General features: G+C 34.7%; 3 protein-coding genes across 5 annotated transcripts; 2 read left to right on the top strand and 1 right to left on the bottom strand.

Moving 5' to 3' along the window:
• Positions 1 to 2,333: 2,333 nt before the first annotated feature.
• On the top strand, positions 2,334 to 4,487 carry LOC144575843 (receptor-like cytoplasmic kinase 176). Of its 2 annotated transcripts, none has more exons than XM_078326088.1 (6): positions 2,334 to 2,622; positions 2,863 to 3,167; positions 3,395 to 3,530; positions 3,622 to 3,764; positions 3,857 to 3,980; positions 4,125 to 4,483. In XM_078326088.1, exons 1-6 carry the CDS (start codon positions 2,553 to 2,555, stop codon positions 4,445 to 4,447), a joined length of 1,101 nt encoding a protein of 366 aa, XP_078182214.1. In that variant the 5' UTR covers positions 2,334 to 2,552; the 3' UTR covers positions 4,448 to 4,483. The 2 variants fall into 2 exon arrangements, with proteins under 2 accessions (XP_078182214.1, XP_078182215.1); XM_078326089.1 differs by lacking the exon at positions 2,334 to 2,622 and adding an exon at positions 2,706 to 2,761 and having other exon boundaries at positions 2,801 to 3,167; positions 4,125 to 4,487.
• Positions 4,488 to 8,596: 4,109 nt separating this feature from the next.
• LOC144575908 (pentatricopeptide (PPR) repeat-containing protein) lies at positions 8,597 to 10,657 on the top strand. Its single transcript, XM_078326166.1, has one exon. The coding sequence runs from the start codon at positions 8,667 to 8,669 to the stop codon at positions 10,164 to 10,166; it is 1,500 nt and encodes a 499-aa protein (XP_078182292.1). The 5' UTR covers positions 8,597 to 8,666; the 3' UTR covers positions 10,167 to 10,657.
• Positions 10,658 to 12,248: 1,591 nt separating this feature from the next.
• On the bottom strand, positions 12,249 to 16,708 carry LOC144575359 (glucan endo-1,3-beta-glucosidase 14-like). 2 transcript variants are annotated; one of them, XR_013518416.1, is made up of 5 exons: positions 16,528 to 16,708; positions 15,748 to 16,068; positions 14,666 to 15,411; positions 13,871 to 14,093; positions 12,249 to 12,417 (listed from the first exon to the last, which is right to left on the bottom strand). XR_013518416.1 is itself a non-coding variant. In XM_078325456.1 (4 exons), exons 1-4 carry the CDS (start codon positions 16,574 to 16,576, stop codon positions 14,043 to 14,045), a joined length of 1,167 nt encoding a protein of 388 aa, XP_078181582.1. In that variant the 5' UTR covers positions 16,577 to 16,708; the 3' UTR covers positions 13,617 to 14,042. The 2 variants fall into 2 exon arrangements, 1 of the variants encoding a protein (XP_078181582.1); XM_078325456.1 differs by lacking the exon at positions 12,249 to 12,417 and having other exon boundaries at positions 13,617 to 14,093.
• Positions 16,709 to 17,627: the final 919 nt, after the last annotated feature.

The following is a 17,627-nucleotide window of genomic DNA, read 5'->3' as shown; positions in this document are numbered from 1 at the left end:
TAGTATTGAAATTGATTAATAAAGTACTAAATTTCTAATATAACATGTTTTTGTTAAATAAATCTTAATTCTAATTATAAACAAATTATAAAATCTTCCAGAGAATTGGAAATCTATTTAATCTCTTATATGACCTTGAAATAAATTATTCCACATAGTTGTTCAAAATAAATTTACAGTAGTTCAAGATGAGTCTGAACATGTCACGATATTATAAAAATTCGGTCACTTATGTGCTTTACTTCACGCAAATATTTTTTTTAAGTATTAAAAAAAATTAAGATATTACAGTTTGTAATTACATATTTATTCTTCAAAACTACAATAACTCACATATTTATTTTCAATCCATCATATTTAACATTAGTTTTATATTAATTCATATTTTACTCATATAAGAGATAAAAAAATAATAATGCTAGAATTCGATTTTTTTTAAATAGAATTCATTTAAGTTATTTTAAAGGAACAAGTATATTGAGATGAAAAGTTACAAAAATGACTTTCACCGAAGCAGTGCCTCGGTGGAGGGGGAAGTTACAAAAAAATGATCTCTGCTGTGTACTAAAATTTTGTTGAGGCCTCTCTCCACTGAAGCAGTGCCTCGAAAGAAGTGATTTTTGTAACTTATTTATTCATTATACTTGTTCCCTTGAAATCACTTAAATAGATTCTATTTAAAAAAAAATTCATATGTATTGTTCTTAAACATTGTTTTCTTTTTTATACAATAATATGTTTCCATGCAATGATACCAGCGTTGCTACGAGTGACACTCTTACAAACATCTGTCCACCAATCTCTATATTACATAGCAAAATAAAATAACGATTATTAATATCTCATAAATAATGGTATGCGGTTATCGGACGGACAAGGTACTGTGGCTACCGCCAAACAATTAATTGAGAATAATTGAAAATAATCGGCCATAATAAAAAATAATCGGCCGATTAATCAAAAAAATCCGCGACGGTTGGTTACCGCCGCCAATGCCTAGTTGGCCTATTAATCGGTCTAAAGAGACGTTTTTTCACAACACTGCTCATATCTGTTTCTCAATCCCTCACCTCCTCATAGTTTAATTTTTAATTGTTCTTGGTTGATCAATAAATTAATTAATTGAATGTTGTCCTTTGTATTTGACAATGCATATCACCTATTCATGGGAATAAATGCTATTGTACCTTGACTACTTGTATGTGAGTGCGTCAAGAAATGAAATTTTCAAGATAACACCTAAATTAAATTTACTCCTTTTTTATAGTTTTTTTCGTAGAAGTGGTATTATTATTTGATGTTTTTGTTCAATGTTTATATGTTTTATAAATGAGTCAAACAACACAAACTATTGCTTACAACAAAAAAACACAAATGTTGGCTCACACAACTAAAGATACGGCGGAACACGGGACAAACTGTTAAGCATGTCTTGTTTTTGCAGGTGTTGTGTTCGTTCTAGTAAAGTTCAACACGTCTGAAAACACACTAATTGAATTCTAAATTTATAAATTTTGCATATAGATACATCACCCGTGGAGTAGATCGATTTGAACAATTTAAATTCGTCGTTTGAAATCTATCTGCTATATTTTGGAGCCGATAACACTTATGCTGAAATACCATCGATGATGACATAGTAATTATATTGGATTCAAATTGTATTTTAAAAATTTAACACTAATAATTTATAAATGTAAGAGAGTCAAAATAAAATTCTTTAATACCAAATTAGATATATATTCTCAATTTAAGAAAAACTCAATACAATCCGCGCGGTTTCATAGGATAACGATATTGACAAGGCTATATTTTGGAGGATGCAACCGGTACGTACCGGGCGTCCGGGCCATTGGTTAGCTAGGTTTTGATACGCTTAATCATTTTTGCGGCCATCTGCACTTCCCTCCTCTCTCGTCTATACTGTTCCTACTTGTGTCATTTTCAGTGCCATATTGATATAGGTTCCTCCCCCCTATCCCTCGAACCCTATCACTTAGCCATTACCCTGGCATTTAAGTATTTAACAGCTGATTTAGCGACGAATTACCCATGAAACATTCTGCGTAACAGGTCGCTGTGCTCTTATTAGAATGACCCGCTACGTAGGTTACAGCCATCTGGCTCTCTGCCGAAAAGGTTAATTTGACATCCTCTGAGCGGCTGACACTTGCCAACTGTTGACCTCTATCCATTTTGTCGGCCTCTAATTTACTCCAGATGATAAAAAGATTAGTCCAAGTTCAATTGATTTGAAATATTAATGAAACAAGATCACCCACTTGGGTTTTTGCTCACAGTCACGGGTTTGCTCCTTGCTTGATATTTTTTTTTCCTTTTTAGTTTTGACTTGGCATTCAGCCAAAAGGCCTGACTTTTACAACATATAAATACAGGTGCAAGCTTACGAATTAATGGAATCCCAACTAAGTGTAAGCAAATTAAAGGGGGAGAGAGAGAAGGCAAAAAAATAAGTTTTAAGGAAGAAGAGAAGAGAAGCAGCAGAGATACTGTTAGATTCTTTGTTATATATGTTAGTCTGAGATAAAGCAATGGGAAACTGTTGTGTTGCAAAAGTTACAAGCTATGAGATCCCCTCTTTATCCTCATCTAATCTTTCAGGTCTGTTCTTGCTCTCAGACTTCAAATGCTTGTCATTTTTAATTAAGTCCCGTATCGGTTCATACCAAATTCTGCTTTGTACGGCTGTAGGGAACCACAAATCTGTCATTTTATTTAGTTTTTGCTGTGTCTTATTTTGGTTGGATGAATTGAAGTTTCAGCTATACTAATTCAAAAGGGAACTGATTAAAATAAGCTGTACTGTATGCAAATCTGATTTGTTCAAAAAATATATTTCAGAAGAAAGTGGATGCGGATCCGATAGTAGTACTGGTTGGGTCTCTGACTCATGCTTACCGTTAAGTATGCGCGGAGAGGGGGAAATATTACAGTGTATAAATTTAAGGAGTTTTACCTTTGAAGAACTAAAAACTGCAACAAGAAATTTTCAACCCGATAGCTTGGTGGGAGAAGGCGGTTTCGGGTTGGTTTACAAGGGGTGGATCAATCCACAAACTTTTGCACCCGCAAAACCAAGGACTGGAACTGTTATTGCGGTCAAGAAGCTGAAACAGGAGGGGTTCCAAGGCCACAAGGAGTGGTTGGTAAGTATCACTTCTCTCTCTGTTATTTTTTTAAAATTCAGAGTCATAAGTTGTCAATTCAGTTCTTTTAAAATCAGCCAATACTTGTGAAACTTCGAGATTTATAATGCTAGATTGAAATGAAGTTCAATAAAGCTAGCCTAATTAACTAGATAAATTGATTAACTACATACTTGGTTTATTTTTTTCTACCTATTTTTCTTACTTATTATTAAATTCTATTATAGGCGGAGGTTAATTATCTTGGCCAGTTATCTCACCCAAATCTCGTTAAATTAATCGGTTATTGCTTGGAAGATGAACATAGACTTCTTGTGTACGAGTTCATGCCAAGAGGAAGCCTCGAAGATCATCTTTTCAAGAGTAAGTCCTTCAAAATTATAGATTGTAAGTATTTTTAAGGCTTATCGCATGAACTAACGGCCTAATTGGGAATTATTGCATGGCATTTCAGGGGGTTCGAAGTATCAACCACTTTCATGGGACCTACGCATAAAGATTGCACTTGAAGCCGGTAAAGTGTTAGCATTCCTTCACAGCAAAAAGGCGCACGTTATTTACCGTGATTTCAAGACCTCTAATGTACTCCTCGACTTGGTACGTACGTAGTTTTTCTTTCCTGGTGTGATCTTTTCTCAGATTGAAAGGATGCTTCATTAAATACTGATTCTGTCCTTTATGTTAAACAGAATTACAATGCAAAGCTTTCTGATTTCGGATTAGCAAAAGATGGTCCCGCCGGAGACGATAGCTTTGTTTTTACAAGAATCATTGGTACTCATGGATATGCAGCTCCCGAGTACCTTGCATATGGTATACCAACTTTTCTCTTAAAAAATGTTTTCATTACATGAAGCAAATTAATCTATGAAAAGTTATACCAAAAGTTTTGTTACAATTACATGTTCTTAGTTACTATCAAAATTGACTGTTTGTTAATTTAATCTTTTAATTAAGGCCGGTTAACTACGAAGAGCGATGTGTACAGCTTTGGAGTTGTCTTATTGGAAATACTAACAGGGCGGCGTTCCATGGACAATAACCGGCCAGCCGCAGAGTACAACCTAGTAGAGTGGGCCCGGTCTCATCTCGAAAGCAAGAAAAAAATCTTTAAGATTTTGGATCCGCAATTTAGTGGCCGGTACTCAAGACGCGGGGTTTTCATGGCTGCCAAGCTGGCACTCCGGTGCTTATCAAAAGAAGCCAATGGCAGGCCCGATATGCATAAAGTGGAATCAATGCTGGAAAAAATTCAAAACTTAAATCATGAATGCAATTGATGATGTAAATAGTACGTCAGGGGCTGAGTCAAATTTTTGAACTATGAGTTCTAAATACATATGGGATCAATCATATAAATTGTTTTAGGGAGAATAGGAATGAAATTCATCCGACTTTGTGTGCAAACATATAGGAATGAAATTATAAACGTTATGTACTGTTTGTACATGCTTTGTGTGCTCAAAACATGTGTTGTGCAATGCCTCAATAAGGAAAAAAACACATGTAAAACACATCTACGGACTAGGCCCGGCCCTACACCAAGGCACCCAGGACGATGATTCCGGGCTCCAAAATTAATTCAAGAGAGCTGAAAAAAAAATTGTTTACATATATTAAAAAAAATTGTATATATTAAAAATAAATAAAATATTATGACCCAAATTTTTCTATATGTATGCTCTATAGGCATATTAATAAAAATATTGTATAAATAAAGGGCTCAAACTTGTTTTCTATCCCAATCTCCAAAACCATCAGCATTGGCCCTGCTACGGACATGGCATAGTTTGTTAGATGTGCCAACGTGTGCACATCTAAATTGATTACAAAGTGGATCTAAATTCTGATGTTACTCCAGTTTATGAATTTGATGTATCATTATAAAAGAGAGAACAGCTTGAAAGAAAATCCAAATACTAATATACTATCATAACAGCAATGTAGATCAAACAAGTATTTGATTGCTCTTATAGAATTGTACCAAGGACACTGCTCCTTTCAACTTGTGCTGCTCGAGCGTGCATGTACGACTGAGGAAAGGGCTTGTTGCATTGTAAGAGGAAACAATAACCTTTTGTTTTCTCTTACAACGACCCTTTCTTCAGTGAGGTGAGGTGCACCGAGTTTTTTGAATCGTTCAATTCACCCGACTCCATCTCTGTTTCCATAATTTAGCAAAGAAAGGAGCAGATTTTCATCCATTTCAATCAAAATGGAAATACTTGGTAATCTTTGATCCAAAGTGGATGCGAGAAAAGCTGCTCCTGTCTGTCTTGGACCAAGTACTTGTTTATTTTCACACGCCATGTAATTCCAATTGAACCTTCAATAAATTGAAGGTCCATGCATCTCTCTGTCTCTCGTGTCTCGTTTTCTCCTGGCAGATGTCTCTCTTCAACTCCAAACCTCGAAACCTCTACATAACTACATATACAATGAAACACAATAAAGTTCCGTATCGTTTCAAGTACCGCATTCATTCTTTACGCAAGAGTTAACAGGTATCGAGTACCACCACAGTTAAACTTTTTCCTCCTATAGTGAGTTACTGCTATATGAGGTGGCTTCCAACCATTTTATGTTGTCTGTAGGACCCAGCCATCAATCCTGTTCGGTTTGGGATATTTTTAATATTTGAAAGCATCGTCTCTTATGCAAAGGGTAATGACATAAATAAATTGGATAAGAATAATGTTGTTAGGGGTGTCAATGGTACTCTTTTATCCGTTTACTCGATCTGTAGATTATTCGATAAGACGGATATGAATAATTTTTTTTTCATGAATTTATCAGGTATGAGTATGAGGTATGGGTACGGATAAGTCTATTTCATACCCGTTATCCAATCAAATAATTATAACAATAATTATATATATTAATAAGCATTGAAAAGAGTACTTTAATTGGTTTACTTGTATTTAGCATTATCAAAAAAAATTGTCAATAAAATACTATACGTGTGTAAAATAAATGTATATGTTTTAATGTTTTATTTAATAAAAAATAAAAATAATTAATACATTAGTATTATCCGTTATTTAATTGCTATCGTTTCTATCACTTTCAAATCAGTTAGTGCCACTGCATTGGAAGCAAATGAGAATGAAGACATATACCAGAAAGTATAGGGGTCTCGTGGATCAGAAGTTGTAGCCAACGTAATCAAGTCCTAAGAATCCCCTCAATAATTAAACTGGCTATCATCGTTATCTGACAATATGATAAGAGTATAGTACGAGTAAGATAATTTGTAGTGAATAAGAATATAGTACGGATAATAGCAATTTGTACCAGGTATGGATATGAAAATATTTCTACCTGATTCTTACTGTACCGTTGACACCTCTAAATGTTGTACGGTAATACGAGCGTAGTGGATAGAAATTAATTTATGACGTTTGAATCAAAAAATAAATTTATAAAATGTCATGTAGTTGCAACATTTTTGGCTCTAATATGAATGAGGGTAAAAAAAGATTATATCACTAAACTTTATATAGAATTCGTTTATTTGTTATTGAACTTTAATTTATCTAATTTTAATGAGGAGGGTTAAAATTTACTTTCTTTTTGTGCTTCTAACGTGCACCCTCTCTTCATATCTTTATTTTCAAAGTTTAAATAGTCGAGTCGAACCTTCCAACATGTTCTCCATATTAAAATGTACTTGGAGACCAAATTTTACATTTTTTGAAAAATTTTTACTATTTTTTTCAGAATTTTTAATTAAACTAAATAATAATAATAAAATATAGCAAAGTGATGATTTTCAAAAATTCTATAAAAATAGTAAAAAATTTCCAAAAAATATAAAATTTGGTCTCCAAGCACATTTTAATATGAAGAACACGTTGGAAGGTTCGAATCGACTATTTGAACTTTGAAAATGAAAATATGAGGAGAAGGTGCACGTTAAGAGCACAAAAGGGAGGGTGCATTTTAACCCTCCTCAATTTTAATTGATAAACTTAAGTTTATGCCGTGTAAATTAAGTCACTTTCTTCATGCAAGATAACGCCTAATGTCTCTAATTTTTATTCCTTCTGAATTCTCAATCAGGGCCTGTTCGTTTGTCACGAGATTACACGAGATGGGATTTGATGGGGATGGGAACCCACTTTTAAAAAAGCGGGAACCCACTGGTACGGATACGAACGGGATTAATTATAGGAATGTTGAAATGGGTGTTTGATTGTACAGTGAGATTAGTTGTGGGAAATTCTATTTTTCTCTCTAAAATGCTTGATATCAATACAGTTATTCTTATTAATAATTATTAGTGTAATTCATAACAAAACTTATTACTTTATAACGATGTTTTTGCTCGTAAACTTGTTATCCAATCACCGAAAATTAAATTTAAATTTAAATTAGCACTAATTGATAATTAATTATTTTAAATTTGCTTGAAATAGTTAATACTATTTAGAAGGTTGCTTCAAAACATTTTTGAATTAAGCACTTTATTTTCAGTATTTTTTTTTAAGTTTGGGTCAAAGTTACTTTAGAAATAGTATTTCTTGTTCAATTCTTAGATTATAATTAGATATTCAAAATTTGTTAGATGAAATCGTTATTGATTAATATGTTAACTGGAATAGTTATTGTTTCAAAGAAATATAATTAAACTGATAGTCATAACTTTTCATTTTTTTTTCTGCAACTTCGTTATTGATTAATTTAGAAAAGATGGCACAATCCGGTCTTAATGCTTATTTCATTTAGTCCCACAAGCAAGAATAAAATAGAAGCAGACAACATATATATATCCTGAATCTGCAATTTCAAGGACACATGTGAATTAGATGGAGAGAGGAGAGTGAGTACAAATATAAAAGAAGATTAGCGACTTGGGAAAAAATAAATGAAGTCTGAGTTTACCTTTTTTTTTTTCCCAACCAATTGAACTGATGTGGGAATCAAAATAGGAAATAAAATGGGACGAAGGGGAAATAAATTGGTCATCCGAACGGACGTAGGGAATTTTATCACAATGGATCAAAAATCCAACTAATTCTCATGATCCCAAGAGCAGCTGAACAGGCCCTCACTGTATTATGAATTATTATGATTTTTCATAAGATAGATAGATTTCAATAGTTTAAATTTATTGTTTAAATATTTTACTTCATAAAGAAATTCGAGGAACTTATATTATCGTAGCGCAGATAATGTTCGAATTCAATTCCATAGACGGGCTATTAGGCTTAGCAGACAATTTAGTAATCCCTAGATGTGGGCTTATTTCATAGGCCTCGTTTTTTAAATCTATTAGAAGATAAGTCTCAAGGAAGAAATTCAAGATCCACCGCTGGATAAATCAACGAATCATGCGGGACCACAAATCAGTATCTTAACTGAGTACTTTCCGCTTCAGCAGCGCTGTTTTGATTTTTTAGTTATGCGGTGTGCGCTGCATGAAGCCAAAACTTCTCTGTTAAACTTTTACCCCACCTTAACCTTCTCCGTTGCGTTCTCCCTGGCTTGGGCAATGTCATGTCGTCAAAGCGGCTGCTCAAATCTCTTCCATCTCTGATCGCCAAGCACAAGCACCTCGTGGACCCCACCTCCTTTCCTCCGCCACCTTCCCCATCCCCTCCAGCCTCTGTCCCCTCCATTTCCCTCCCCTCTCTTCCCCTCCATTCGCTCCCTCTCTCGTCGCTCCCCCCTGCCTCTCATTCCTCACTCGCCCATTACCTCTCCCTGCACCTCCCCTCCCTTTCCTCCCTTACCCCTTCCAAATTCACCCATTTCCTTCGCCGCCACATCCGCTACCACCCCAAGTTCTCCCCTTATGACTTCCATCTCTTCATGTGGGCTTCCTCTTCTCTACCTTCCTTTCGCCATGACCACCATTCTTACCTCTACATGTCTCAGTCACTGTCCTTCTCTTCCCGCTTGTCTCACCTCCGAGTACTCCTTTCTCATCTCAAACTAAACCCTTGTCCTTGCACCGACTTCTCCATCTTCTCTTGTCCTTTCCTCGAACAGATTTACCATATTGCCATCTTGGCATTTTGCCGAGCTGGGTGGCTAGAAGATGCTGACGTGGCCTTTTCGGATTTGTGCCGCTCTGTTGATGGTAAACTAGGGAGTCCAGTATATAATGTTTTACTTCATGCATATGTTCATTGGGGAAAGCATGACAAGGTGCTGCATCTGTTCGACAAAATGTTTAAGAGAGATTTTGTTCGGCCAGATACCTATACATTTAATATTATCATAGATAGTTGTTCTAGGAAGGGCGATATTCATTCGGCATTGGATTGGCTGAGGAAAATGAAAGACATGGGTTGTGAACCTAATGTTGTTAGTTTTAATACTATCATAAGTGGTTTCTTTCGAAAGAAGAGGTTTAAGGAGGGTATTGGGGTTGCACGTGAGATGCTTGATCTAGGCTGTAAATTTTCTGTGGTCACATGTGAGATTTTAATTAATGGATTATGTTACAATGGAAGAACTAAAGAGGCGGCTGATCTACTAATTGAGTTATTGCATAGTGATTCTATCCCAAAAGAGGGCTTCAATTGCCATTTATTGGTAGAGTATCTGTGTCAAGAGGGTGGAATAGAGAAAGCACTACATGTGTTTGATTTATTGTCTGAGAAGAGAGGCAACTCTTCTTTGTGTGTTGTAAGTTATATTGCTTTAATAGAGGAACTAAGGAGATCTGGAAGATTAAATGATGCTTGTAAACTAATGGAGAGTATGGTTAAAGAAGGATTTACACCTGATACAATTACAACCAATTGTCTATTTGAAGATCTTTGTGATATCAGAAGAACATTAGATGCAAATCGGCTAAGAGTAATGGCTTTAGAAAAGGGTTTCGAACCAGATGGTGTCACATTTAGTATAGTTGTGAGGGGTTTTGCAAAAGAAGGGAGAACTGAGGAAGGGAAAAAGGTTTTGGATGAGATGTTGGATGCAGGTTTTATACCCAATATCACCACCTATAATAGGTTTTTGGATGATTTACATAAACAAAATGGCTAATGCATTTGTACATTTATTCTCTGTAGGGAAAGGAGATGTGTACATTTATTCTCTCTAGTTTAGATAGGTTGTGTCAAATTTGGTATAATTTTAGAATTCTTTCTCATTGATCAAATGTTGAAGAAACTGAACCTCAATTTTTAATCAACTTAATACACAATCTATCTGAAATATAGAGAAGACATTCGTAATTTTGCTTTCTATTTTGATCACTATTTGTCTGTTCTCACGGTTGTCAAACATTGTTGTTGGCAATATACCTATCCCTATAAATTAACCATGTTGAATTTTTCATGGGAAATTGTGATCAGACAATTCTATCAGGTCATGTTTGGTTGTGGAGTAAAGTTAATGAGGATTAAATTATTTACTCCATTTTACTCCTATTTTATACCTCGTTTGGTAGTTTAAGTTATGGTTTAAATTAATCCACCTAGAGAAGTAAGATGTTGAGAAATGAACCTTTGGCTATGCCAGTGGGCCCTATAGGCGGAGTAAGTTAATCTGCATGGAGAGAAACTTATTCCGGATTAACTCACCTCTTAGTCCATCTTACTTCTATTTTACTACTACTCATTTGACGGATTAAGTGTAAGGGGTTTAGTCTCCACAACCAAACATAACCCAGAATTATTTTTTTCTCAAGTTTTGGGCATGGATACTAATTGTTTTTTTAGCTTGTGATATCAATTACATGAGGGTCTGAACCTCTATGCTGAATTATTGCTAACTGTAACAAAGAAAAGTTATTACAACAGGTTAGTTGTAGTTTCATATACGAAGATTAACGGAGTAACTTGTAAGTTCTATCCGTTTATTAATTAACAATATACTTACGGCGATTAGCTGAAATTGTGTGAGGAATATCATATTTTTTGTTATTGGAAGGAATATTCTAATTGGACTTCCTGTCGGACCTAATGGATGATTATTGATTAGGTTTGCAACAAGTCTCCTTCATTGTCACATTCATGTTCTCTGAGTAAAGCCGTTGAACTTTAATCTTCAACACTGACCTTTTTATCTTTGGAAAAGGCATTCTAGCCGGATTATGTGACCTTTAGTATAATTTGAGGGTCTTTGAAAGAAAAGATAGTATTTTCTTCGGGTATCCCTGATTTTATAAAGAATGAAAATAAATGTTTTTTTTTTTTTGGGAAATTACAAAACTGCTTGGCATCTGATTATTCATATACTGTTTTTATTTAGATATTTGACATGGACAAAAAAATGTTTCTAAGGGTAAGAGTTTTCTGATGAGATGTTTGATGCGGGTTTTAAATCCAAAATTATACATTACAAGTTCTTGAATATTTAGCGTAAGTGTGTGATTAATTTTTTGCAATAATTGTTGCTTTCATGGTGAAATGAGATCTGATAATTCTTATACTGGTACGTTAACTTGAATGCATATCCAAATTTCTTTTCTTTTTTTTATATTTATCTCATAACACAGTAAATTTTTGGACCTCCTCCATACCTGACCTGTGCTAACTGTAACATGTCATACAAAGCAATAATTATTTGAGTTACAGGTTTCTTTGTATCTTTCATTTTTTTCTCGTCTTTTATTTGTAAAAGAAATAACCTGTTACTAGCTTACTTTTTTACATTAACCACATAAACACAGTTTTACAAATAAAAGTTACAATTTTTAAATGATTCATTTTCTTTTCAAAAGCTGAAAGTGATTAACTGAAAATATTATGGATCAGTATTTTGATTTGGACTTATTCTATGCCTAACAACAGCCTATTTCTTGCTTTGGTTGGCAACCAGTCCTTTTCGTCATAAAACTATCCCAGAGCAATTGTCTTATATCTTATTTAAAAATTTCTGTTTTCAGATTGTTAGTTAGAACATCTAAATAAAGCATTTTGCTTTCAGATCACTGTTCTTCTTTCGTCTTTTCTCTGGATAATTAATTTTTCTGGTAAGAGTGGTTGAACTACATCATTTTTTTTAATCAATCTTTAATTTTTTTTTCGTTTTGCTAGTTTAATTATGAGAGGACAGTGGACAGAGACTTTTGGTTTTTTGCAAAGCTGAATAAATTTATGTGAAAGAACTAAAGAATGCAAACTTTAAAAATGATCATATTCTATGAACTATATTACATCAATGAATCATCGAAACAACATCAAAATATAAACCAAATAACAAAAATATATTCTATTGGTTAGTGACTCTAATACATAACGCAACCAGACCATAACTCCCCCTGTAGAAAGTATCTTTTCAGCTCTGTAATCTGCACCGCAAAAGAGTTTAAGGTTAAGAATCAGAAAAGGATTCATAATAAATACCATGCAAAGATAGAAACATGTATGAAGCTATTATGAAATATCAATTTTTGATGTCTATTAAGACTAGATAATGCTACTTATATGATATCAAGGGCAATAAAACAATAAAAAATAAAAAATAAAAAATGAAATCTTGAAGTATATTGTGTTTTATTTGTCAACATCTATATAGTACTATTTCTTTTTGCAGAAGCAATATTTAAATATTTTCTTCGTTCTAAGAAAATAATAAAAAACAGAGAATAAAAAATAGAATTTTCTTTGTTCTTCAGAGAAGGCAAAGATTAAAAAAAAAGGCACACTATCAAATTGGGACGGTTATGTCTGGACTCTGGATGGAGCAGGGAATATACAACTTTTCTATTAGTTTTTTTTTTTTTTTCTAATATACAAAACAATCTTTATCACATGATTGCTATGAACAAATATACCAATTCTAAATGATACAAGAAAGAGATTGGCAGTACGTATTGGTGAATTGAGAACCGCCCATTTGAAAATAAAGTCATATTCGACCCTTTTCAGGAAAGGTACTTATCAGTAACAAATATTCCAATTACAATGGCCTACAACTTCACTTGATGGGTTTAAGCTTGCATATGCATACTATACTACAAAATGATAGATATGCCAAATATGTAGCTAACTTGTAAGAAAAGACTGGGGACCTAATTACATGGACCAGTCTGGTTCTGATTGGGAAGTAATGATGCAATTCGAATTTGGTTTCAATAAGATTCAGTGATGTTTATGTTTCAGGAATATCATTTTCTTTCTACAGAAAAGCAGTTCTACGAAATTTCCAATGCTCTCTGTTTTAAATGTGCTCTTTAACAGGAATAATAAAACATGCAATCTTCATTCCAGTACGAATCTTCCGCCAAAATGGACTTTTTTTGTATAATAATGAGATGAATTTTTTTTCAAAAGAAGTAAATAAAATAATAATGATATGAACTTTTGGAATAAATGCTCATAATAAAGTTTTCGAACCAGGAAATCCCTTTTGATAAAGTAAATCCTATGTTTAGCAAAGCCTAATGTTTACAATAATATCTACAAATAGACCTAATGTTTACAATAATATCTACAACTGGTAAAATTATAATTTATATTTGTAGAATCATAACATATTCTTGTATTATTTATTTGTAAGGTTAGAGGCCTGAATGCATAATAATGATTCTATTAATAACCGAAAAGGTATTTACAACACTCAAATAGAAAAAAAAAATTCAAAAAATAAGTCTCTATTCTTCTCTATTCTAGTCTTAATCCTATATTCTACTATAGGCTAATCCTCTCTATTCTACCGTATGCTTAAAAATCTACATCCTTCTCTTATTAATTATATATTAAACAAAAAGATGACAGTATAGAAAATGATAGCCTAATTACCTGAATATTGTATAATGATGGGGAACTCAGCAGTTATGAAGTATACATGTTAGTAGCTAGAACATGAAATCGATATGATTGGCTGTCGTGAGCCATCCATCCATCCACCAATCAAACATTTCTTTTTTGAGTGCAAAGAATAATGACAAGGAGAATAAGTGTGGGAGAAGCCTTAGAAGAATATAGACACCACTAGCACAAGAATTCCCATCCCATACGAAATCTGCCATTTGATAGAAATAAAATAAAGAAGAGTTAATTAGACAGGCTAGTTAATTTTGTTTGCTTTAATCAACTTTGTCAACTCGTCTAGCTGGAGAAAGTAACATCCTGACGACATACTTAGTCAAAAAGTAGTCATATATTCATAACTTGTACAATATAGTGTCACAATCTGCTTAGTAGATTGATATACGATCGCACAATTTATTCTATCACCTCTTGAAATGAAACAGGCTGGAATTGAAATCGATTGATGACTTTCATAAATGGTTTTCCTCATTATTTATTATACAGGAGTAAAGATAGATACATTTGGGGAAAATTGGATGTTAGACGTTTGGTGGAATCTAATCCTAACCCTTTGGCACATACCAATTAGGTAACTTCTTCTTCTTTTTTCTTTTTTTTTGCACTAGGACTATTCTCACTTTACCTCTTATCTCAAATTTGAATGGACCCCATGACCTATTGAGGATTTCAAAAACAGTACTTTCACCCAATGAAACTACCAAATTACTAATCTTAGAACATTCAAATGCTAAGAATTTAAAAAGAATGATTCAACATATATACCATCAACTTTGCAGTGGAAGATTCGAGCGAAGATGAAGTAAAGTATGCCCCAGTTGGCCCCGTAGACCCGGTATTTTGCAATCCGATATTGTAAACAGGTGTGCCATTCGGATAGTACAATCCATAATTCCTCTCTGATGTGGCTCCGGGTTTCGAGTTCTCATTAAATAATGCAAAGACATGCACATCAACGGGCACATCTGGTTTATGCGGCGTGCCTTGATTCATAGAAACCCGTTTTAGCAAATTCCCGTTATATGCCGCAGCATTCTCTACACTGGCACCAATCTCATTTGTATCCCCTTTTGACGGCCAACCCGTTTCAGAAACTGCTACACTAATATCAGTGTGTCCCATTGCCTTCATGGCTGCATAAACCGCATCGATTTGTGCATATAACATATTATCATAGGTTAGGTTTGTGTTTGAGTCGATTTGACCGGCATTGGATTCAAATAAAGCATAGGGAAGTGAAATGCTGTTTGGATCTCCACTGTATGCGAAAAAAGGATATGCATTGATCAAGAATGGTGAATTGATTTGTGAAAGAAAGTTTAAAATGGGTTGAAGGTACGATGCGAGGTCTTCTCGAAAGGTTCCGGAAGAGGGAGGGTAGCTAGTTGCTAGAATGTCTAGCTTGTGTGCAGTTGATACATTCACTTGGTTTTGTAAGCTGAGATTTGTGAGTGCTTGGTATATTGATTTCATTGCAGGAAGGAGATTCGACTGGTCACTTGCGCTATCTCCTGCATTTAATTAATTTCCCAAGTTAATTGACTATATTGATAAATATCTCACAATGATGGAACTTTTAACTCGGTTACTATAATTTATGCCATTTTATGTGTCTGATAGGCTGCTCCAACTAACAACTTATTATTACTAAATAATGAAATAGCAATTAAAACTAAGAAGAGCTAAGTTTCTTTCCTAACTTTATGTTGGGCAAATGTCAATTCATACTTGGTACAGTTTCTTAGGTCTCATAATTGATCAAGCCAATCAATCATTTAGCCATTTAGGTTTATTTCAAAAAAAAAAAAAATTATATATATATATATGTGTTTCAGTAGTAGATTTACCTGCCAGTACTTCATTTCCTACAAGGATACAGGTGATGCGGGTCCCGGCAATGTAGGGTTGCACATATTCAGCAACCCAAGCTTGGGCCTGAGATGAATCGGTCATGGCAGACAAGTTTCCATTAGAAACTGAGATTATGAACTCGATATTTGAACCAGAGAATGCGCTTAGAACTTTTGGATCGGCATCATACAACTTGACTCTGTTCACATTCACAGATTGGAGGAGGCTCACAACTTGAGTAGGAGCCGGGAGGTCGTTTGCTATCTGGCCGTAATTTATCCCGAATTTTAATGCTGATGCTATTTCGATCCATTGGGCTGTTGTTTTCATTGAAATTTTGTAAATTAAAAAAATGATTGAAGAGAACTCAAAAAAGATAGTACCAATTGACACACACAGAGTTTCAATGAGTGAATTAACTAACAAAATGAACAGAGATAAGCAAATTAATTCCATTCAACATATACTCATCAGAAAAGCATTGAGGTGTTACTAATTAGAAAGTGAGACAAATGACAATGGTAAAACAGTGAGATTTGTTGAAAAAACAAATTAAGACCGTACCAACTTAGCAACCAGATAATTAGGTTCACCAAACTAAGGCATTCTATGCCAAGCATTAGACATAGAAAGATTGAGGGGCCTCATCCACCAAAAATGTACAAAAGTTTCGTTCAATGAGAAAGATTGAATGAACTTAACAAGCATTGGGAGAAGAGAATAAAACAGAGTATTGTACTTAGCTAATGAATTGTATACGAAAGCTGTGAGCATACCTGAGATAAGCAAGCAAAGCAGTAGAGAGACTAATACGATCCCTCCCATTTCTCTCTCGCTCTCTCTCCTTCTTTGTGAATCTCTCTCCCGCTCACTCTTCTCTCTCTCTATTCCTCCGTCTAATTAGCGAGAGAGGTACATATATGGGTAGTTTAGAATCGCGCGTCTTATTCCTTCAATGCGAACGATGCATATATAAACGAAAAAAATGTGACCCGTTCACCGACACGTGGCGGTTCTAATTCAATTTGGCTTCTTTGACCTTGCCATCTCTGTTGCGGTTTCGGTTATTATTTGTTTTCCTTTGCACGGAGAGCGGAGAAACACCTGAGCAGTGAACCCGCTGTAAGAAACTCTTTCTGAATTCGCATCCTCTGAGATATCTCATATGGGGAGTGAATTTTTAGAAAATCTCAACAGTCCAACTACGTTTTGCACAAATCTCAAAGCTCAAATAATACTTGCCCCTATGCCATCTCCGAATAGGAACCGGACACGTCGGTCACGCAAAATATGAGATATCTCAGAGGATACACTCTGTATTTCTTGGCTCTTTCCCCACTGCGACAGTAAAAAAATCACTAGATTTCTTGTAATATTTTATATACAAACTTCGTGTGGCAACTTCGTGATATGATGAATAGTGACCCGCTGCACGTATTATACATAGATACATGCTTCGATTTAATTTTCCATTACGGGAAGAGATCAGATTCGTACAATTAAAAAAATGAAAGAGATAATCATCCTTGACGCGTGAACAGAGGCGGTGCTCAGAGCCACTTCACTGACACACGGACCCACCGTACTATTATTATAAGCCTTTCAATAAGATTGCTACCAGCCTACCAGCCGAGTGCTTATCCGCCCAGGTACCTGAGGGGTAATTTAAAAGAACGAACGCTCCAGATTAATTCCAGTTGGGCCAAACTCAATCCGGAACCGGTTGGGACTGCGGGGGTCTGCTTTGAGATTCGTTCCACATAAAAATAACGGTTCAGATTTATGGCTTTCACCTCAGGTACCTGGGGTGATACGGATTCCTACCGGCCTACAAAAACAGGATCCAAGATAATAAAGTCGGCGGAGCAGCGTAGGC

Source organism: Carex rostrata, chromosome 24, assembly GCF_964058835.1.
Source record: "Carex rostrata chromosome 24, lpCarRost1.2, whole genome shotgun sequence".
NCBI lineage: Eukaryota > Viridiplantae > Streptophyta > Magnoliopsida > Poales > Cyperaceae > Carex > Carex rostrata.
This window is presented reverse-complemented; position numbering and strand designations above follow the sequence as displayed.